The 24,331-nt window shown below is 37.2% G+C and overlaps 1 protein-coding gene across 1 annotated transcript; it reads right to left on the bottom strand.

The window, feature by feature from the left end:
- Positions 1-904: 904 nt before the first annotated feature.
- Positions 905-21,376, bottom strand: LOC142538745 (uncharacterized). Its single transcript, XM_075644044.1, has 4 exons — positions 21,223-21,376; positions 20,760-21,043; positions 20,431-20,645; positions 905-1,130 (listed from the first exon to the last, which is right to left on the bottom strand). The coding sequence occupies exons 1-4, from the start codon at positions 21,374-21,376 to the stop codon at positions 905-907; spliced, it is 879 nt and encodes a 292-aa protein (XP_075500159.1).
- Positions 21,377-24,331: the final 2,955 nt, after the last annotated feature.

The following is a 24,331-nucleotide window of genomic DNA, read 5'->3' as shown; positions in this document are numbered from 1 at the left end:
GATAGTCACCTCTAATGAACTGAATTCACCAATGGAAATGATGAATGATGAATGTTGATTAACGATGAACGATTTTGACACGTCACAATTTCATATGACACGTTTACATTACGCTTTTAAAGTTCATGAAAGATATGTCGAGTATGATATTTTTCGATACTGTGTGCTATGTATATGTATTTGTTATTTAGGTACATATGTGTTGAGTCTTTAGACTCATTAGGCGTGTGGGATGCAGGTGAGTTTGATATCGAGGGGACTGGAGGTGCTAAACTCTGAGTCGGCAGACCTGGTGGACGACACGACCCAATGACCTCATGATTTTCCACACATTTACGATTTTATGTTATTGTGAGGATATGAGCATTTCGTACACTATTTTAATTTATTGTTTGATGTTAGGATTTTTACTCGTTTTTGCTCCATTATATTTTATTGGCAATTACTTATGATTATTTTTAAATGGTATTTTTAAGTAGGACTACATGCATGCAATTTATTTAAATGCTTAATTTCAAAATGTGAGCTTATAAAAAAATAAATATATAAATATTTTCTCACTTTTAAAACGGTAGACGTTACACATTCAGTCCCTCAACGAAACTCTCAACAAGCGTGCCCTGACTGGCAGCAACGTGAGGAGCATATCTCAACACATAGCGCAGAAGGTATCAGCATACTCCTCAATAGACATATCAACTTGTTTGAGATTGTCAAATTCAGAAGCCTTGGAACTATAGAATGATGGTGGACAGTAATTCTCTCGGAATTTCAACTTGAAAATGTCCCAAGACGGAAAAATCCTCTGATACTTTAGAGTCATCAAAATAGTAGCCCACCACATCTTAGCACGGTCTCTCAACTGATGGAGAACTAACTTTAGTCGACGTCGGTGGATACTCAATCAACTCATAAAAATTCTCAATGTCAACAACCCACAATTCAGCTTTTTCTGATCCTTCGGTGCCACTAAATCGAGGTGGATGCAACGGGCAACTAACTCATCAATTCTAAGATGCTCTAATTGACCAGCAGCTTGAGTAACATCCTCATCATTAACAATAGTACGAGGTCTACCACGACCACATCCACGAACTCTACCAGAATTATTTTCACTTGCTCCTTCTATTCTATAACATGTGACAAACGATAAATAGAACGAAAGAAACATAACACATAGACACATAAACATGCTGGCAAGTAGTAACACACAAGCACAACAAATATTTTAGTGTCGAGACTCGAATGTCCTAGACTCTAGATCGAACGTATCCCAGATTACGCTCGGATACCATGATGTGAGGCCTAATAACTTAAATTACGTTTAATTATCAAACAAATATGATTTAATTAAATATGCAGCGGAAAAATGGTTTAAAATACTTTAAAATGCAAGGTATGTCAGGCTGTGCTAATCAACACCCCCATGAATAAAGTTATTCGAGCAACATACAGGGGAGCTACATTGTCATGCAGCTAAACAGCCCTACTAAGTATGCAAGGTATGTCAGGCTGTGCTAATCAACACCTCCAAATCTACCTCCATACAGCTGTAATGATATATAACAGGAACGGAACAAACAACCAGAACTGGATATCACAATCCCAGCGCTCATCCAGAGGGCTGCACTAACAACAGGATTGATCAATCTTAACTACGATTTCAGGTGTATCAATATAGGCCTATCAGCAACACCCTAATCCTGAGTTATACAACAACTAGTGCCGAATAAAAATGAATAACGGTAACTGGTCAACAAGAACAATGGGCTCAAGATGTATGTCATGACATTATGCCCTAGACTAAATGCCATATAACTGAACGTATAACTCAATAAGGCATTTAACAACTCAAACAATTCACAAAATCACAAAATAACAATAACAACACATAAATATTCTAAAATTATAATTTAAGTGTTAACGTTGTATGTTGCCAAACTGTAACATACATATACCAACAAACGACGATCGATGAACAGCTTTAAAGTTCCTCGGCCTAAAACACATAACAATAAGCTGAATGATACCACATTTAATCGGAAGAAATCAATAAGAACTTTGATCATCTCGACACAATTAAATGCCCAAAACAGAAACGATGAAACTACATTATCTTGCAGTTCAATATTCAATCTTTAAGAGCATAAAATTCATATCTCACTCATTGTTGACTAATATCAATACCTGCCAATTGGAAATGAAGAAAAATCAAATATCTAAGTTTTTCCAATTGAAAAAATATTCAAATTCTCAATCGTTTGTGTCCTTTGCGGGATTGGATTTTTTTATAGTGGAAGTTCCATAAAGCGCGAACCAAGATCCATGATACGAAAAAAATAAGAATCAACAGAAAAAGATATCGCGAATTATCAGAATTTAATTAGACACAATGGATTCATCTGTTCTCAGACAGATTTCTAGCAGCAAATCAGCGTCAATAAATAGACATAACTCTCTCAATATTTAATATAATTAAATGATTCTATTCGTATTTCAGAGATAACTCATATCTAGAACTTTCATTTGAACCAAAAGTACAGAATCCTAATGCGCAAAGGTTATCTTCCCAAAATACAGTAGATTTGCTACACACCCCAAACACATAATGTGGTTTTGACACATTTTGGTAGAAAAGTCATATCAAATTCATTGCTAACAGGAATTCGATTATTCTAGTTGCCAAGGACAAAAACACAAAGAAATACAAGTTCTATTTAGGTCATAACTAAAAATTATCGTTATATATCATTATTCATCAAAGAAATCGAAGCCAAAAGCTCACTGAATTGGACAAGGAGCTGTGCAAAAACGAGGTGAAAAACAGCAGCTTTGATCCAGCTGAATACTTCCTCAAAATTAATGATTTATGGCTTGAATCGAAGCTTAGGATGTTAGGAACACAACACTTCAATAATTTTGAGTTTTGACATTGGACGGAGAAGTTATGGCAATTGTACGGCGGCTGCTACAATGGTGACGGAACTCGATTGGGGGAAAAGTTTTATTCTTTCTTCTTTCCTTTCCCTTTCCTATAGATGGTAAGGTGTGTGTATTGTATGTATTTTAATATTAATTAGTTACTAAAAATAGTAACTCATGACCTTTTAGCCCGGTTTTGAATTTATTTTTCTCTCGTGTGTTACTAAAAATATCGAATGTATTTTATATCGTATTACTCTGATAATCTCAAATACATATTTTTTAACACACTTTTTAAATATATTTTGCATATATAATTATTTTAATTTACAACTCAATAATTATTCTAAGTATGTCAAATTACCGGATAATATATTTTAGGGCCTTCCAGTGAATGCCCAAGTAAACACGATTTCAACAATAAACAAAAGAAAACAAGCTAGTCTAAACCAAACACATTTGTGACACGTTAGGCTAGGACATATTTTCCAAAGAAGGATACACAATCTGGTGGGAGAGGGCATGTTTGACTTGTCAGATATAAACTATCTAGAGACATGTGAGTGAAGTATGAAAGGAAAGATGACCAAAGCTCCTTTCCTACAAAAGTGGAACGTGAACATAATCTGTTGGATTTGATCCATACAGATGTGCGTGGCCTGCTAAGTGTTAGCACGAAATATGGTCAATACTACCTCATTACCTTTACTGATGACCATTCGAGGTATGGGTACGTGTATTCAATGAAGTACAAGTCTGAAGGATATACTCAAAGAGGTAGGAAAGGAGTGCAGTAACATTCCTGGTTATAGGTGAAGCATCATATGTATTAGGAACCTTGTCTGAAGGATATATTGAAATACGAGTCTGAAGGATATTTTGACTAAGATACAAGTGGGAGTGTAGTAACATTCCTTTTATTGAAATACAAGTCTGGAGGATATTTTGACCGAGGAACCTTGTGTGTACAAAAAGGTTAATGGGAATGCAATAACATTCCTTTTGTTTTATTTTGATGACATACTATTCATTGGAAATGATTTAAGAATGTTGCAGTCTACTAAAGTATGGTTAGCTGGTAAGTTCTTCACGAAGGATATAGGTGAAGCATTATATGTATTAGGAATACAAATCTATAGGGATAGATCAAAGAAGAATTTAGGGCTCTTTCAATTCACACATATCGATATCATACTGAGGAGATTCTCTATGGACGAGCCCAACAGAGGATATCTCCCAATGTCTCTCTCCCAATGTCTCATGGTGTGACTATCCAAGTGTATGTGCCCTGACTGATGAAGATATAGAAACTACGAGCCGCATTCCATATGCGTCTGCTATAAGACATAATATATATGATATGATATCTGCTTGACCTGTTATTACATATGCACTGAGCGTTGCAAGAACATATCAGTCGAATCTGGGTCCATTGCATTAGATAGCCGTAAAACAAATTCTTAAGTACTTGAGAAGAACTAAGAATTTGTTCTTGGTTTACGGGAGTGAAGAATTAAAATTTGAAGGTTACACTGATTCAAGCTTCCAATCAGATGTGGATGATTCGAAATCAACCTCTGGATTTGTATTCAAGCTCAATGGTGGTGTTGTCTCTTCGAAGAGTTCCAAGCAAGACACCGCAGTGGATTCAACCATTGAGGCCAAATACATAGCTGCATCGACTGCAGCAAAAAAAGGTGTTTGGATGAGGAATTTCATCCAAGAGTTGGGTGTCATTCCTCAAACAGGTCTCGGTCTGCTATGACAACACCGGTTCTGTTGCGCAAGCAAAAAAACCGAGGTCTCGTCAGTGATCCAAGCATATGCTGAAGAAGTTCCACATAATCCAGGAGATTGTGGGAAGAGGAGACACATCGGTAGAGAGAGTCGCCTCCGTAGACAACGTTGTTGATCCACAGATGAAGCCTGCCAGGACCATTTTTTGAGAAGCATCGCTTTGCAATGGGTTTTAGATCTATGGGTAATTGGCTATAAGGCAAGTGGGAGATTGTTAGAAGGTGCCCAACAAGACAACTTGTGGCTTGGGCTTCATTGACTCTACTTTAAAACAATTTTTATTTTAATAACATTTAACGATTTTATTCAATTATGGCCTTATACTTTATCTGTCTACCCTACAAGCTGCATAAATAAGTCCTTGAATATACAATAGGTACCATGAGGTCTGCCTATCAACGTAAGATCATGAAATTCATTAGGAAGTGTACCGTATATTCTAAACTTATTCCTAGTCGAATCGATCGCCTAAAACAAGGATAAAGGTCGCTCGAACTCGAGAATAGCATTTGTAATGTAAACGCCATGTTTCATTGACAAGGGTATAGAAATGTCCATTCACACGGATGGGTGATCATATGATGATGCACTGAACAACCCTCCTTCGGACTGTACAAGTGGTACTCACTTATCGATTGAAATAGTCCGCAGCTATAGTTGTACACCATTAGTCCTTTGACTCAAGACAATGTATGGGCTATACGCACTAGCATTCATTTTGATTCATTTACTGACTCCATTGAGGGTTATCAGGTGGCGAGTTTGGGTATAGTTTTGAAATACATAGGAGCAAATGCATTGTAGTCGAGGATTCTTCGTTTAACTACGTGTGAAGATATCTTATGTGATCTAATGAGCTAACACTGCAAGGAGTCTATGGTAGAGAATGAAATGTGCTTTAGGAAAATGTGTTTTCTAGTTACACATACCATGTCACTATTAGTACTCAAAGATAAATCACATCATTATCGAATTTATGTGCAACTCTCGATATACATATGGTTGTAGATTCGATCGTTATATATATGTTGAAGGTACCGTAATGTGCGCTAACCATGACTATATTTCTTGTAGGCACTATCAATGATACTTAGGAGATCATGGGGCGATGCTAATAGACGCTCTTACCATGACCCGATGGTTCCAATCAGAAATGAGTTCTGACATTTTTTATCAAGGTGTTGATGAAAAAGAATGGAGCTAACTAGGATAAGCCCGAATAAAAATAAATGTTATTTTGAATCACATGGAAATGTGAACTCATGACTAGCTATATCCCTGAACCATTGAGGGTTAGACAAGTATCGGATTATGTGTTCTCGTTGAGAAAGTCAAAATTCAAGGAGTTGAATTTGGCGACTTGCAGTTTAATGAAGATCAAACGAAAGCTTATAAAGAAGTTTATAAGCTGCCTCCAACGGATAGAAGAAATGGAAGTTAGCTTAATTGCTAATTAAGGAATGAGAATGGAACTGCATGTTTGGTGAAGGAGTTCACTAAACTGGCAGTTGCCCAATATGGTAAGTGAAAATTTTTATCTTCGAAATTTTCATTTTCATTTTATGTATCTTTGATACATCGGCGCTCTCATATTGTCGCTCGGGTTAAAATGAGTTCGGAATCATTTATTTAGTGAATTGAGAATTTACTGATTAAATGATTGTGCTATTAGTAGTGACTACCAACTTGCACAAACTCTCATAAATGGTCTAGAATTAAATTAACCAATGAGTTAATTTTATAAATTAAATAATGCTTATTTAATTTAATATATATGTATATTAATTATATGAGAGTTTGAATATAATGGAATATAGAGTTCTAGTACCACAAGGACTAGGAGTCTTTGTAGGAGAAGGACTCTTAATCGGATTAGTAGTCTCACTCTATATAAACATCATGAGGGGCCATAAATCATTAACGAAACTATTGCACACAAAATACACAACAAAGCTTTCATCTCTCCTTGAATCGAAATTCACGACCATGTTGAATTGGAAACAAATCAAGGTATGCAATCTATTTTGGATTAACTTAATTAGCATCAATAACAATTGATTAAGAATCAATTAATTTCCACAACTTTGAAAAGGCTCTCGGCCAATTCAAAAAGCTTGGTGAAAATTTCGGCCAAGTGAATTCCTTCCACTATCGCGCCGTCGTCACTGCACCATCTTCGGATTTTGAAAATTTGGAAGCTATAGTCTCAATGAACAAATCGCTTGCGATTTCTAGTGCAACCCAAACGAGGAACATAGCTTCTGATCATGGACCTGATTAGAAGATAAAAAACCAGAGCTTCGTTCTTACGGATTACAAGTATCCGCTTAAAACCCGGAATAGTTTGAAGTCCATCATATAATACACGCAGTTATAAAATTCATACACCCTATGAAAGGTCTTTCAACACACACTACAAGAAAATACACATTCAACAACACATCAAAGACAACAGTTTTTATTAAAACATTGTGTTTTTATTTTTAACAACAGTTTCAACAAAAATCGTTGTCGCGGCCTAAAAAATTCCGCTCATAGACAACAGTCTCTTTAAAACTGTTGTCTTTGATATATCTACGACATCGGTTTTTAAAAACCGTTGTCTATGAGCGTTTTTTTGGGCTACGACAACGGTTTTTATAAACCGCTGTCTATATGTGTTTTGTAAAGGGTCAAAGACAACGGTTTGTTTAAACCGTTGTCTTTCAGTTGGTTTTTTTAGTTCTACGACAACGGCTTTTGTAAACCACTGTCTTTTTTTATCGTTTTATATGGTAAAAGACAATAAAACAATAAAAAAAGACAATGGTTTACAAAAACCGTTATCTTCAAAAAAAAATTAATAAAATTTGTAGTTAATATTAAATTTTGCAAAACCGTCGCTAAATTTAGCGAGGCTTTTAAAAATTTCGACGGTTTGGTATAACCGTCGCTAACTTTAGCAACGATTTTAAGCAAAACCGTCGCAATTTTTAAATTAAGCGACGATTTTAAGAAAAACCATTGCAAGTTTTAAATTAACGACGGTTTCATAAATAAGCGACGGTTTTATTAACAGTCGCTAATAGTGATGGTTATAAAAAATGTCGCTAATAGTGACGGTGTTTGTTTAACTGTCGTTAATAACGACGGTTTATGAAATTACAGTCGCTAAAAACTGTCGCAAACTGTCTATAAATATCCGCGTTTTCGGTCCATTTTCCTCCATACCACTTCACAACATTTAAAATTTTTTTCTCTCACACGATTTTGGATTCGATTTAAGGTAAATTTTTTCGTTTTAATTTTTGGTAAATTTTTAAATGTAAGTTAAGATTTACAATATTGTTAGCATAGTAAGATTGTAAGTTTTTTTAAATTTATTAAATTATTAAAAGTAATTTGTTTTATTTTACTGAAAAATTTAGCGACAAAAATCATGCCAAACCGTCGCTAAAATTAGCGACGAACTTTATAAAAAAACTGTCGCTAAAATTAGCGACAGTTTACTAAACCATCGCTAATGAATACCGTCGCTAATTTTAGCGACGATTTTGCATGATTTCCATCGCTATGTAATTTGCGACGGTTTTTTAAAAACCGTCGGAAATTGTAGCTACGACAACGATTTTTCACTGTTGTCTTTGAGCACATCCTTTAACCACAGAGCCTTTAACAACGGTTTTATTTGACCTACGACAACGATGGAAAACCGTTCTTTTTCCGTTTTTTTTGTAGTGACATAACGTCCAAGCCATTTCGATTGTCGAGAAAAAATTTTAAACTTCCGCTACGTCTTGGGTGCGAGAATTCGATATCTCAACACTCCTCTCTATATTTTTTTTTATGATACTTGTTATTTCCATAATAATTTGTTGGGCTTTCATAGTTATCATAGATAAAAAGTGAAGAAGACTAAGATGATATTGGTTGACGGAGATGGACGGTTCGTGAAACGTCTCTAACTCTTTTTCTTTAAAATATACTAGAATTTTTTTTTTAATACCCCTCGGCCGAACCTATATATATTTTCTGCACCATTAAAAAAACTTAGCATTTTTTTACTCAAAATCCCAAAACTGCAATATAAGTCAAAAAACCGTAAATTTCCAACCAAACCTAAAACTGGAGTTTTTCAAAAATAGCATAACGCCATAATCCTCTCAAAAACCACTCTTACTACCAAAATTCATCAACATCTTTAAAGTAATTTAAAATCATAACAGTGCGAAAAAACTAGCAATGCATAGGTCCTCGGGTTAGTGCACCATCTGCCCAGCCAGTTTAGCCATTCGACCCTCCTGTGTCAACATCAAATTCATCACCTGCATCATTCACACCTAGTGAGTCTATTGACCCGGCAAGCCTTAACCATAGTAACAAGTAATACGTATACATCCACTTGCAACAGTGAAAATACTTTTAATAAAATAGTTTTTTCATGACATGCATAAACTTTAACATTTTCTTTCATCATATATTTTTCCTTTCATCGAAAAATTTTCCTTTCATCATATATACATATATGTTTTCCTCTTGGGTGAATTCAGATAATTAATTGTGACTTTCGTATCAATTGTTTGTCGATTGATCGATCTTACGTATTACCATGGCACCAGGCGGCGCGGACATCAACTGACACTCTCAATCGTCAACTGAACATCGGTCTTACATGTCATCGTGTCATTTTGTATTCGTATTAGTCACAATCAAATCACCTCCTTCAAAATATTTTATCATATGAATCACTTATAAAAATTCATGCATATAACATTTTCTTGAAACCAAACATGCAACTTATTCTTTAACATTTTACAATTTTTATCATAAAATTCCATAACCTTTCAAAATATATATTTTAACATTTTTTGCTGCATTCAGGACACTGCGAGGGCTGCTAACGTAATTCAGTGCGAAATGACCATTTTGCCCCTGAAACCCTAACTTGACCATTTTACGCTCGAACTTTAAAACGACGATCCGAATTCATCCAAACTTACCATAACACCTTAAAATACACCAATAAACATTTCTTAAATGTAAACTTAAGTTACTCGACTAATTTCGTAATTCGTTTTAAAACTTGGACAAAAGTCCCAGTTTTAACCTGGATCTTAACCAAATTTTACCAAACTTTAACCATAGCTTAACCACACCCAACCATACCCTATGCAACCCAAATCAAGTCATTTAGAACCCATAGAATAACCTAGAAAGCTGCTGGAAATTTCTGCACCTTTCTATCGAAACCCTAGCCTCAACCAATGGCATGTTCTTCGATCCTAGCCCCTAACCAACGAGACCAGACCCTCATTGAAACGTCCACTACTTTTTAACTTTAAATTCTTAATAATTTTTTTAAAAAAGAACCTCAAATTTCGAAATTCTTCTTTAAAAATAACTTCACAACTTCATAATCCAAAAACTTAATTTAACATCTAAAAATTCAAAGTTCATAAAAATCCCTGACTCGTTAATTAACCAAAAATATTACGTCGATCTTTAACAAGATCAACTAACATAAAAATAAAGCATAAAATCTCTAATAAATCATTTACAAAATCTTAATTTCAAAACTTCCATTATCAAGCTAATGCTGAAAATAATATCTCCCGGGAGTGTACTGCCAGACTCAATCTACTCAAGCGTTAGCACCTCCCTTAATCTTATCCTCACCTGAAACATTCAAACCTAGTAAGTATAATGATTCAGCATGTTTTGAACATGGGTAACAAATAATACATATACAAGCATATGCATTAAAATCATACTTTTAATCAAAATAAGCTAGCATAAATTTGCATAATTTGATCATGAATCGTCAAATCGTAAAGCTTTCAATCATTTGTTAATTTGGGTGAAGTTTGATCCTTGAGCGTGACTAGATGTATCCTCTGGTCGATTGATTAGTCTTAGTTCACCATTGCGCATGGGGACGGGCACTAGGCACCGACATGAAATAGAAATACGATCGTTGGGCTCCCTCTGGGCTTCTCCAGTAAACGGGCTCCCTCTGGGCCTTCTCTCTCACCATATTCCCAAAAATCATATATATGATATCCTTTTTATAACAATCAATTCGCATCTTTCAAGATATTTTTCTTTTTAATCATATAACATCGTGTCCTTTCCACAATTGTAAAATAGCATTTTTAACAGTAAAAATAGCAAAGCTTTACCATACCTCATAAAATCTCCTTTTTTCATCATAAATGTTTTAAAATATCATTTAGCATTCATTATGATTCTTCGGGACACTGCCAACCCTTTTTGTACTAATTAAGTGTAAAATGACCGTTTTGCCCCTAGACCCAAAATTTCTCGATTTTGAGTTTTTCTCACTTTTATTTACTCGAGATTATCCCAAATATTTATTTAAACTTAAATTAAACTTCTAATATTTTTATTTAATGTAAGCTTGAGCAATTTGATTTAATTCCTTAATTACTAAACCGTAAAGCGTTTTAATCTCGAACTGATCCCAAATTTAATATTTTATTCCCAAACTTTAAATATAAAGTTTTATACCAAAACTACCATAGTGAGGACCATGGTTCGAACCCCTTCTTTTCCTATCCCAAAAACTCGAACCCTAGCTCACTAAGACTCTCGGCCTCACTCAAACCATGAGCCACCACGAGCCACCCTTGACCAGTCCTTGACCAACGCTCTCCTGGACTTTCGTAGAAACCTCCTAGACCAGCCCACGCAAGAGCCCATGCGCGATTAGCTCACTAGCCGCGCGATTTCTCGCCTACTATCATCAAGCCATCATGGACCAAGCCACCCAGCCCGAACCCTGACCCCAGGAAATCCTCCCTAGACCCTACTGGACTATCCTAGACCACCCCAACCAAGCCACGGACCGCTCCCTTTGAATCGCACCTATGCGTGCTTGGGAAGAGTCCTTGCGGTGAAGGACTCTTCTCTACCGGCTGCTCTTGAGTCCTAGCCATGCTAGGACTCTTCCCAACTCTGAACCACGTCTAGCACAAGCACTTGCCCAAGCCCCGGCCCAGCCGCACGCAGCCATGCACCAAGCCATAGCCTTAACCCTCATGAAACCCTAGGTCGCGGCCCTTCACATGCACATCCCTCACATGCTCGGCCCTCGTTTCCACCTTAAATCATCTATATTCCATGCATTAAACATCCTATGTTGGCAGCAAAACCTTGGAAATCATAAAGTTTTTCAAACAAACGTAAAATCGTCAAAACGTTGGAAATAATTGTTCTATCATTAAACAAATTGTGCATAAGTATTTTTCATGCAAAAATATACAAAACAACCATAATATAGTTTGAATGATATGTCAAAGGAGTTTAGAAACATGCATTTACATTCTAGAACGCTCGAATATATGATAGTTGGCATGGGGCCCGAAGAAGGACGAACTGGTGACGAGGAATCCTTGTTTTATCCTCCTCAAAGTTTCAAATTATTGTGTGTGTTGTGTGTGTGCGATTTCAGAGGAATGGCCACTAATAAACCCTAGGTTTCATTTATAGATTTTAATTTGCATGTTAATGGGCTTAGATTTTGGGCCTTTGAGTTTAGGAGTAATTTGGCCTACTAATCTTAGGTAAATTATGTAACGTGCCGTACTTTTAACTATATTAAAATTTGCGGAAAAATCAAAATTTTCTTAAATACAAAATAAACTTTCAAATTTGCATTAAAATAACTTGCTCGTCTAAAAAAATTTGCAATGAAAACAACCACAACCAAGTTTGCCAAAAGTAATAATCGTTTAAACATCATAAACCACTTCATCAAAATCAGAGTTTTTGAAACAACATGCATAAAAGTATTCATAAAAACATGGGCGGTCCTCGGGTTTAGCCTCCTGCGCAGTCCAAGCCACCCCATTGATCCCCACCCCTCGTCTCCTCAAAGTCATCTTCACCTGTATCGATCAAGTCTAGTGAGTCTAAAGACTCAACACGTATAAACTGGATATAACAAGTAATACGTAATAAAACCACATGCATCTTTAAAGTAAAGCGTACATACTTGAAACTTCAACATAATAACATAAACATAGACGTGCCATCAACGTAAATCTTTTCAAAGACATACATACATACTTGAACATGCATAAACTTCATCATTTTGCGTAGAGATATGTTTCAAAACAAGTAACCCATACATAAATGCGCCTGATCAGACTAAACCACAATACTGGGCTGACTGGAAAAATCCAATGCCACATACATGAGATCCCCGGTCATGCTTTACTGGGTGGATTGATCCCTGGTCATGCTTTACCGCTTTCCAATCCTGATCTAAACCCGGTCATGCATTGCCGGGGTGGAGAATTCCTCCGCCACGTTCACCGACTTCCAAACCTGTTCGTAGTTGGAGAGGTCCCCGGACACGTTCTCCGGCTTCCAAACCCGTTCATAATTGGTCACAAGACATTTAGCATACCTTAAAAACTTAAAATATTTTCTTTTGCACGTCGAACATACTTACTTGGCGTTGAGGGATTCATTTGATCTCGCTTGGGTCCACTGTTGCTCGTACTAACATGAGTTCAAACACTTATCTTTCATAACTTAGATGAATTTGTCATGCTCACACCCAAAATGACAAATTTCCTTATGACGTTCTAAATCTTTCGGGACTTGACCTCTTTTAATCATCGTACTAAATTATGACATCAAACCCCAAAATAATCCTAAAAAAAAAAATTTTTTAAGGAGGACACAAATCCCGCCTTAGGGTCCGGGTAGATGCTGGAATTTTGCATTTAGAAGGAAACAAGGGCACGACCCCGTGTCAGGTTCTGGCTAAAGGTCCGTGTACATGTTGGAATTGTAAACCAACGGAGAAACACTACACTTAAGGCTTATTCCTCCTAACTCGATCATACGGGCCATGAACCAACGCCTTGAGACCCATACTAGGATGCTACGGCATTAACTCAAACCCATACAAAGTCCCAAAATGACGACGCACTCCAAACAACGCAACACAACCCGTAAACACGACATTTTGACACCAAAACGCATCCTACGACTTCTAACGCAATAAAGTGCCCATCGACGCGAACCGACACACCAAAAACCATCCCAACATCATACTCAACATACTTAAACACAGCAGCAATCACCCGTTGATCCCCAACGAAGCTTGCAACAATAAAACTTCAAGAACGAATTTTCAGAAAATCGCAGTTTGAGCAGTCCCACGAAAACCATCATAACACGCTCATTTCTCATGCAAATATTTCAAATTTACTGTCAAATCGAAGGTATCAAAAATTTCTACGATTTATATGTTGAAAGTTTTTCCAGAAAATCGACCAAAAAATCGTAGTATTTAAAATGACAGCAAATTTCGAGTTTTGAGATCCAAAAATCATTTCAAAAGCGATCCAACCATTTTTGCTCAAACTTTTGCATAATATACACATATTTTTCATATAGTAAACATCAAAATTATTACTATGACAAGATCGATGCAAAAACGAAAGAATATACATGTCTTTTGATTTTTAAAGTTACCGAAACGACGATACCAAAGCGGGGATGATGCGAGGGACGATCCAAGACGAACGTGGCATGATTTTCTTGAAGAAACCCAACGAAAATTGTTGTAAAAATGAAGGAAAATGGAGGCGGATGCTATAGCTTTTAGAATCCTAAGGTTTCTCTCAAAAATAAGAAATGAAACAATGAAAAATGAAGGGGTGAGTGTAGGTGTGTGTGTGTCCGAGTGTGTGTAGGTGTGGTCACGTGTGTGTGTGTTAATTAGGAGAAAATTATTGCTTAATTAACTAATTAAAAATGCTAATTAACAAGTTAATCCATACTAACCTCAACAAATCTCTTAATTAAAATAAAATACGCACTTGCTAGACTTTAAAGGCTTTAAAAATCTTAAAATCACTAAAAAAATAAATTAGGCTTTGAAAATGCTAAAACTTAATAAATCATTTAAAATGACTCTTTCTAACTTAAAATAAAATACCACATTATAAAATTGTCAAAATCGTCCTCGGTCTCTTTTCATCGATCCCGCATCGAATAATCGCCTGAAACATTAAACTCGAGAAAACATTTTATCGTGCATCACATAACCATAAATAATTTAAAATAATGTAATTTCATAAATCATGCATCACTAAAAATCATTTTAAACTTAATTAAATAATTTAACAATATAAATAAATTCATGGGTTTTACATGTACTGAATTTGGGCTCTACAAATTAGGCCCAATAACACATATTTAATTGAAAAATAAAGGTTTAAAAAAATTAGTTTTCAAAAATAATACTTTGATCTTTTAAAAGTCCTTCATTTGCCCAAAACCGGCTTCCCGGATATAATCAAGTTCATCTCGTAAAATAATTTTAACTCCACCATTTTTAGAAAAATTTAATCATATTAATATGCATTGAAAATATTTATGGAAAAATATTTATTTTTATCTTGATCGTCAAAAGTCTCCTTTCCCCAGCCTATTATCGAATATTCGAATAAAATCTACAGTTTTCATAAAATCATGCAATTAGACCCTTAATCATATAGTATGCATCATGTAAGTATTTAAAATCAATTAAATAAATCAAGTAAGCAATTTGAATCGTTTGCATGCATGTGGTTTACGTGGTTTGACTTTTGGACGTTACAAATCCTCCCTTCCCCCTCCTTAAATAAAATTTTGCCCTCGAAATTAAGACTTACCAAAAAGTTCTGGGAATACGACTCCTCATCTCTGACTCAATCTCCCAAGTGGATTCTTCCTCCGAGTGATTTTGTCATTTTACCTTGACCACCTTGATATGCTAATACTCCCACTCTTTCGAGTATCTCAAATGGTCCAACGAATCTTGTACTAAGTTTTTCTTTCTTACCAAATCTTATAATACCCTTCATAGGTGCTATCTTTATAAACACATGATCACCTACTGCAAACTCGAGATCTCGTCTTCTTTTGTCTGCGAAGCTCTTCTGCCGATTCTAAGTAGTTTTCATTCTATCTCGGATTTTGGCGACCATTTTTGCGGTGTGTTGAACTATCTCGGGTCCCATCGTAGCCATTTCTCTTACCTCGTCCCAATGGATGGGAGATATACATTTCTTTTTATAGATTTCCTCGTATGGAGCCATACCTATAGATGACTAATAGGTGTTGTCACGTACCGTACTTTTAAACATACTTAAAAATATGCGGAAAATAAAAATTTTTCTTAAATAAGAAATTCTAATTCATAGTGCCAAATAATTAAAATGCTTGAACAAATATTTGAAATCGTAAAAAACTTGCAACATGTACTTGTTTAAAATTCGTTAAAATAAATCAGAGTGAACAATTTTATCATGCATAAAAAGTAAAATCCTTGAAAACTAAGGCGGTCCTCGGGTTAGTCCACCGCACAGGTCGAGTCAGCTCACTGATCCCCGCCTCCCGTCTACTCATGCTCGTCCTCACTTGCATTGATCAAGTCTAGAAATTCTAAAAACTCAACATGTATAAACTTAGAATAACAAGTAATGTATAATAAAACTACATGTATTTTAAAGTAGCACATACGTAACTCAACTTTGAACATACTTACATAACTATAGACATGCCATCGATTCATAAACATTTTCATAAACATACTTGCATTATACATACTTAAACATGCATAGTCATCATCATTTCGCGTAGAGATATGTTTCAAAGCAAGTGACCCATACATAATGATCCTGATCAGACTAAACCACAGTACTGGGCTGGCAAGGATGTCCACTACCACATACATAAGATCCCCGGTCATACTTTACCGGGTGGATTGGTCACTGATCATACTTTACCGCTTTTCAATCCTGATCAAAACCCGGTTAAACTTTACCGTGGTAGAGAGGTCCCCAGACACGTTCTCCGGCTTCCAAACCTGTTCATAATTTGTCACAAGACAATTAGCATACCTTAAAAACATAAAATATTTTCTTTTGCACGTCGAACATACTTACATAGGGTTGAGGGCTTTGTTGGTTCCCATTTGGACGACTACTACACATTGTAAAAAAAAATTTTTAATATTTCCATAATTTCTGGTGCTCCGTCTAGAAGTCATGGCGCTCAGGCGGTAATAACTTTCCGCTCGGGCGCTGCCCAGTTCCAACAAAACCTGCAACTCAAAAATCCTCAAAAACATATTTTTGCACAGTTTGAGCAGTCACACGAGAATGATCATAACTCACTCATCTCTTGTCCAAAATTTACGAATTTACTTTCAAATCAAAGTTATCAAAAAGCACTACGTTTTATATGTTGAAAGTTTTTCCAAAAAGTCGATCAAAAATTCACAGTATTTGAAATGACAGCAGGCTCGGTTTTGAGATCTAAAATTTTGATCCAAAATCATTTCAAAACATTTTTGCTCAATCTTTTACACAACATACATGGATTTTGCATAAAATACACATCAAAATACTTATACGACAAGATCAACGCAAAAATAAAATATTATGCATGCCTTTGCTGATTAAACTCTCGAAGATGACGAATACCGACGTGGCAGATCTCGGGGGATAATCGGGAGACGATGCTACACGATTCTTGCTCAAAAACCAACGAGAGTTTGTTGGAAATTTTCGAAGGGGAAGAGTGGCTGCTGAAGGAGTTCAAGAACCCTAGCTTTCTCAAAAAAATGAAACAAAATGTGTGTGTGAAGTGTGTGCAGTCGATGGTGTGTGTGGTGTGTGAGTAACGTTTGTGTGTGTAGGGTCACCGATCTCTTTTCCCCATCCCATATCGAATATCCGCATTAAACATAAACTCAAGAAAACATTTTAACATGCATCAATTAAACATATAATAATTTAAAATAATGAAAATCATAAATCATGGATCGTTAAAAAAAAATTTTAAAATTTTAATTAAATAATTCAAAATTTTAATAAAGGCATGGGTTTACGTGTATTGATTTTGGGCTCTATAATTCATTCTCACTTAAATAAATTTCATCCTCGAAATTAACTCTTACCAAACAACTCCGGATAGCGACTCCTCATATCCGCTTCGGCCTCCCAAGTGGCCTCCTCCACTGATTAATTCAGCCACTGAACTTTGACCAACTTGGTCACTTTGTTCCGGAGTCTCCGCTCCTCTCTATCTAGAATTCGGACCGGTCTCTCTTCATGACAGATCTGGCGCAAGCTGCAATGGCACATAGCTCAAAACATGCGAATGATTTTTCATATACTTCCTCATTATCGAAACATGGAATACATTGTGTACTCCGGCCATATTTGGCAATAGAGCTACACGATAAGCAAGTGTCCCAAACTGTCAAGGATTTCAAACGGCCCAATGTATCTCGGACTCAGTTTGCCTCTCTTTCCAAACCTCATAACACCCTTCATAGGTGCTATCTTCACGAATACATGGTCTCCTACGGAAAATTCGAGGTCCTTTCTTCTTTTGTCAGCATAACTCTTTTGGCGACACTGGGCGGTCTTCATCTTGTCTCGGATCTTGACCACCACATCTGGAGTCTGCAAAAAAATCTTTGGACCAAGTTCTGATCTCTCACCGACTTCATCCCAATGAATCGCCGATCTGCACTTCCTTACATACAGTGCTTCGTAGGGAGCCATACCTATGGATGATTGAAAACTGTTGTTGTAGGTAAACTCCACTAGAGGTAGCTTCGATTCCCAATTCTCATGGAAATCGATCACACAGGCTCGCAGCAAATCTTCTAATATCTGAATCACTCTCTCAGACTGGCCATCTGTCTGAGGGTGAAATGTCGTAATGAATTGCAACTTCGTCCCCATAGCTGAATGAAAACTCTTCCAAAATAACGATGTGAACTTCAGGTCTCTGTAAGACACAATAGAAATTGGGATCACATGCAATCTGAATATCTCCCGAATATAGAGCTCTGCATACTGAGTCATGGAGAAATTTTTCTTCAATGGTAAGAAGTATGCCGATTTAGTAAGTCGATCCACTATGACCCAAATGGCATTAGATCCCCTGACTGACCTCGGCAGTCCAACAACGAAATCCATGGTGATATTCTCCTACTTCCACTCGGGAATAGGGAGCGGTTTAAGCATACCTGCAGGCCTTTGATGCTCTGCTTTCACTTGCTGGCAAGTGAGACACTCAGACACAAATCGACGAATGTCTCACTTCATCCTTGGCCACCAATACAATATCTATAAGTCCTTGTGCATTTTGGTACCTCCTGGATGGATGGAATACGGAGATGTATGTGCCTCTGTCAAAATATCCTCTCTGATCGAATCTACACTAGGCACCCATATCTTTCCTCTGTACCTCACAATACCATCGGACACTGTGTAGAGTATACTACCCTTGGCTTCATCCTTCAGTCTCAATTTATGTAGCTGATCATCTGAAGGCTAACCTCTACGGATTTGGTCTAGCAAAGAAGACTGAACTGTCAGATTAGATAACTTGGAAGCTCTGCCCTTAGGATAAGCTTCTAAGCCAAACCTCTGAATCTCTGATTGAAGAGATCTCTGTGTTGAAAACTGTGCTACGACTACTACTTTCTTGCTCAAGGCATCTGCCACAACATTAGCTTTCCCTGGATGGTAGCTAATTTCATAATAGTAGTCTCTTACCAACTTTAACCACCGTGTCTCATATTCAGCTCTTTCTGCATGAATAAGTACTTGATACTCTTGTGATTAGTGAATATCTGGTATTTTTTCCGTACAAATAATGTCTCCATATCTTCAACGCCTAGACAACGAAAGCTAACTCGAGATCATGATTCGGGTTGTTCTTCTCATGCACCTTCAACTGTCTGGAGGCATATGCTATAACCCGGCCATGCTGCATCAAAACTGTGCCTAAACCGATCTTAAAAGCATCTATGTATAACACAAAATTTCCTTTCCCTAATGGCATGGCTAAACTTGCGTTGTGATAAGAGCTTGCTTCATAGTATCGAAGCTCTTCTGACATTCTTCACCCCATACAAATTTGGCATTCTTCTTAGTCAAAGAATTGAGTGGCACTGCAATCGAAGAAAACCACTGAATAAATTTCCTGTAGTAGCCTACCAAGCCTAGGAAACTACGAATCTCTGACGCGTTCTTCGGCTCAACCCATTCTTTTACTACGGTCACTTTAGCTGGATCCACCTCAATGCCACTGCTAGATATAATATGTCCCAAAAATGCTACTTTCTCCAAGCAGAATTCACACTTACTGAATTTTGCAAACTACTTGCGACTTTGCAAGACTTGCAAAACTGTACCCAAATGCAGACTGTGCTCTTCGTGGCTCTTCGAATATATAAGAATGTCGTCAATTAATACTATGATGAACTGATCTAGGTAGGGCTGAAATACTCGATTCATTAAATCCATAAAAATCGCTGGAGCATTCGTCAGTCCGAATGGCATCACTAAGAACTCGTAATGCCTATATATAGTTCTGAAGGCTGTCTTGTGAACATCTGCATCCTTTACCTTCAATTGATGATACCCAGAACGTAGATATATCTTAGAGAACACTGTAGCTCCCTGCAAGTGATCGAATAAGTCCTTGATCCTTGGTAATGTGTATTTGTTCTTGATCGATACCTTGTTCAATTCTCGGTAATCGATACACAACCTCATGCTCCCATCTTTCTTCTTTACGAATAGCACTGGTACGTCCCATGGTGAGAAACTAAGGCATATGAATTCATTGTCTAGGAGCTCCTGGATTTGCTTCTTGAGCTTTAACATATTTGCTGGAGCCAACCTGTACGTTGCCTTATAGACAGGCACAGTGCCTGGTACAAGGTCAGTGGGGAACTCCACCTGTCTCTCTGGTGGAAGGCCTGTGACATCGTCTGCGAAAAAGTCAGGAAAATCTCTGACAACTGACACATCAAATATCGACGTGGTGGGTGCATCAGGTGCTGAAATGATACTAGCCAAGAATGTCTGACACCCCTTATGTATATGTTTACGCGCCTGCATTCAAAAGATCAGGCGAGGGAAACTTCTCCACCTGTTTGGCTCAAAAAGAAATTGCGCCATGCCCAACGGTCTTACCAACACTTATCTTTTCTGAAAATCAATAAGAACTCTATTCTTCTTCAACCAGTCCATCCCTAAGATAACATCAAATTCTGGCATTGACAACACAATCAGGTCGGCGTAAACTAGGTGGCCTTGTAGTTCATGATCGATATCTTTGACAGCGCTAGTAGCTGACAAATCCTCCGTTGATGGGACTTTCATAGAGTAGCTCACGTCGGGTCCAATGGACTTGACATTCAAATAATTAGGGAACGTCTCCGAGATAAAAGATTGGGTGGCCCCGTAATCTAACAAAGCCTTCGTGGCGACTTTCTTTATGAAAATGTTTCCTGAAGGACGTTAGCACAACACATAAAATTATACCTCAAAATACTAATCTTAACCTCATGCATAGTTTGAAATTTCTATCCAAAGTCTCCAAAATCCGAAAACGACATACTAATATCCAAGAAAAAATTTTGAAGCATACATTACCACAATAAATACTGTGCTGAATTAAATAGGTTACCAGTCAGTAGAATTGTGTCTGGATTCGCCTCGTCGGCATGCATGGCAAACACTCTCCCATGGGTTGGCTGCCTCCACTGCGGGCAGTCCCTCAACATATGATTGCTGGCTCCGCACTTGAAGCATTTGCCAGAACCCCATAAACACTGGCCCATGTGCTGACGACTGCACTTTGGGCACACTGGGTACTCCGGCTTCTGAGGAGCCTGCCTTTGAGGAATAGGACATTTTCCTTTCGCCGGTCCTTGAAATGGCCTCTTTCCCGGCTGCCCCTGGAAAGGTCTATTGAGTTGCTGCTGCTGTGAGGGTTGCTGCTGGTGTGCCAGATAGGGCCTCTTGCCTTGCTTATCACTCTCGATGTCCTTCTAGTCCTGCTCTTCCACTAAGGCTCTCGACACGACAATAGTATAGGTGGTAGGACCAACTCTAACATCACGGTGCAAGATCGGCCGTAAACCATCAATTAAATGCCTCAGCTTCTCCCGGTCATCATTCACAATTAGGGGCACGAAGTGGCACCCCCTCTCGAACTTCCTCCCATATTCGGCTACACTTTTGTCTCCCTACCGCGAGGTCATAAACTCCCTGGTCAGTCTGGAGCGTACTTCCTCAGTGAAGTACTTGGAGTAGAAGGCTTCCTTAAAACCATCCCAAGGCAGAGTCTGCAGATTCACTGACACAGACGTGCTCTTCCACCATAACCTAGCGTCCTCTGACAACAGAAAGGTGGCACACCTAACTCTGTCTGCATCCTACAGCTCCATAAAAGCGAAAATCACCTCTATGGACTTAATCCATCCCTCAGCTATCATCGGGTCAGTAGTACCCGAGAACTCCTTTGGGTCCATCCTCCTGAACCTCTCATACACTGCCTCTAGCCTAGGCATCGCCGCGGTATCAACTCCAGAATTGTTCCCCGCAAACTGTGCGAAAATCTGATTCATCCCTGCAAGCATCTGTGCCTAAACATCTGGGGGTGGGCGAGGAGGAGTGGCCCTCTCCTCATCCCGAGCCTCTCTGTTCTCTTCACCTGTTCCTCGTGCAATAATACTTTTAGGAGGCACACTGTTCTAAAATTTACCCAACACGTAAACCAACATGCAAGAATGCAAGTACGTAATATCCATATCATAAGATGCATGTAATTTAAACGTGTACATGCTGAAATCATGACTTTAATGCTTACTACATGAAAGAATTTTAAAACTTACAGACATGAGGCTTGACTTTGTGAGCTTCTCGCAACTGGCAGTAGCCATAACCTCTTACAAGAACACCGCTCTAATACCAACTGTCACGTACCGTACTTTTAAACATACTTAAAAATTTGCGGAAAATAAATTTTTTTCTTAAATAGGAAATTCTCATTCAAAGTGCCAAATAATTAAAATGTTTAACAAATATTTTAAATTGTAAACAACTTGCAACAAGTACTTGTTTAAAATTTGTTAAAATAAATCAAAGTAGAAATTTTTTTATCATGCATAAAAAGTAAAATCCTTGAAAACTAAGGCGGTACTCATGTTAGTCCACCGAACAGTCCGAGTCAGCTCATTGTTCCCCGGCTCTCATCTCCTCATACTCGTCCTCACCTGCATCGATCAACTCCATTGAGTCTAAAGACTCAAAATGTATAAACTTGGAATAAAAAGTAACGTATAATAAATCACATATATTTTAAAGTAGCACATACGTAACTTAACTTTGAACATACTTACATAACCATAGACGTGTCATCGATTCATAAACATTTTCATAAACGTACTTGCATCATACATACTTAAACATGCATAGTCATCATCATTTTACGTAGAGATATGTTTTAAAGCAAGTGACCCATATATAATGCATGATCAGACTAAACCAAAATACTGTGCTGGCAGGGATGTCCACTACCATATACATAAGATCTCTGGTCATACTTTATCGGGTGGATTGGTCCCTGATCATACTTTACTGCTTTTCAATCCTGATCAAAACCCAGTCAAACTTTACCGGTGTGGAGAGGTCCCCGGACACATTCTCTAGCTTTTAAACCCGTTCATAATTGGTCACATGACAATTATCATAACTCAAAAACATAAAATATTTTCTTTTGCACGTCGAACATACTTACATAGCGTTGAGGGCTTTGTTGGATCCCCTTTGGACGACTACTGCACATATTAAAACATTTTTTTTAGATTTCCAGAATGTCTAGCGCTCAGGCGATAAGATCTTACCGCTCGGACGCCGCCCAGTTCCAACGAAACATGCAACTCCAAAATCCTCAAAACACACGTTTTTGAACAGTTTGAGCAGTCACACAAGAATTATCATAACTCACTCGTCTCTTGTCCAAAAATTACGAATTTACTGTCAAATTGAAGGTAACGAAAATTACTATGTTTTAAATGTTGAAAGATTTTCCAGAAAGCTAATCGAAAATTCAAAGTACTCGAAATGACAGCATACTTGGTTTTGAGATCTAAAATTTTGATCCAAAATCGTTTCAAAACATTTTTGCTCAAACTTTTGCACAACATACATGGATTTTGCATACAATACGCATCAAAATACTTACTACAACAAGATCAATGCAAAAATAAAATATTATACATGCTTTTGTTGATTAAACTCTTGAAGATGACGAATACCGACGCGGTAGATCGCGGGGGATGACCAGGAGACGATGCTACATGATTCTTGCTCATAAACCAACGAGAGTTTGCTGGAAATTTTCGAAGGGGAAGGGTGGCTGTTGGAGGATTTCAAGAACCCTAGCTTTCTCAAAAAGAAATGAAACACAATGTGTGTGTGAAGTGTGTGCAGCCGATGGTGTGTGGTGTGTGAGTAACGTGTGTGTGTGTGTAGGGAACTAATTAGGGGTTAAACATTGCTTATTTAAATAATTTGGTATAAAATAATACTAATCTAATTATTTGACTCCACTAAAAGATTTAATAAAATAATTTACAAGGTATAAAATCCCCACCACTCAACTTAGTATTTTTTTGAAGAACTTAAACTCTTAAAATCAACTAATAAATTAAATTAGGCTTTGAAATGCTAAAACTTTCATAAATCATTTAAAATATCATTTTTTTGGCATGAAATAAAATACTGCATTT

This window comes from Primulina tabacum, chromosome 3 (assembly GCF_025594145.1).
Source record: "Primulina tabacum isolate GXHZ01 chromosome 3, ASM2559414v2, whole genome shotgun sequence".
NCBI lineage: Eukaryota > Viridiplantae > Streptophyta > Magnoliopsida > Lamiales > Gesneriaceae > Primulina > Primulina tabacum.
The sequence above is the reverse complement of the archived record's forward strand: the minus strand, read 5'-3'. Positions and strand labels throughout refer to the sequence as shown.

Coding starts and splice junctions, on each gene's coding strand:
- LOC142538745 (XM_075644044.1), bottom strand. CDS start 21,376: ATGGGCCAGTGTTTATGGGGTTCTGGCAAATGCTTCAAGTGCGGAGCC. Junction 21,044..21,222: donor AGACACAATTCTACTGACTG/GTAACCTATTTA, acceptor AACGTCCTTCAG/GAAACATTTTCATAAAGAAA. Junction 1,131..20,430: donor GTCTATAAGGCAACGTACAG/GTTGGCTCCAGC, acceptor CACATGTTATAG/AATAGAAGGAGCAAGTGAAA.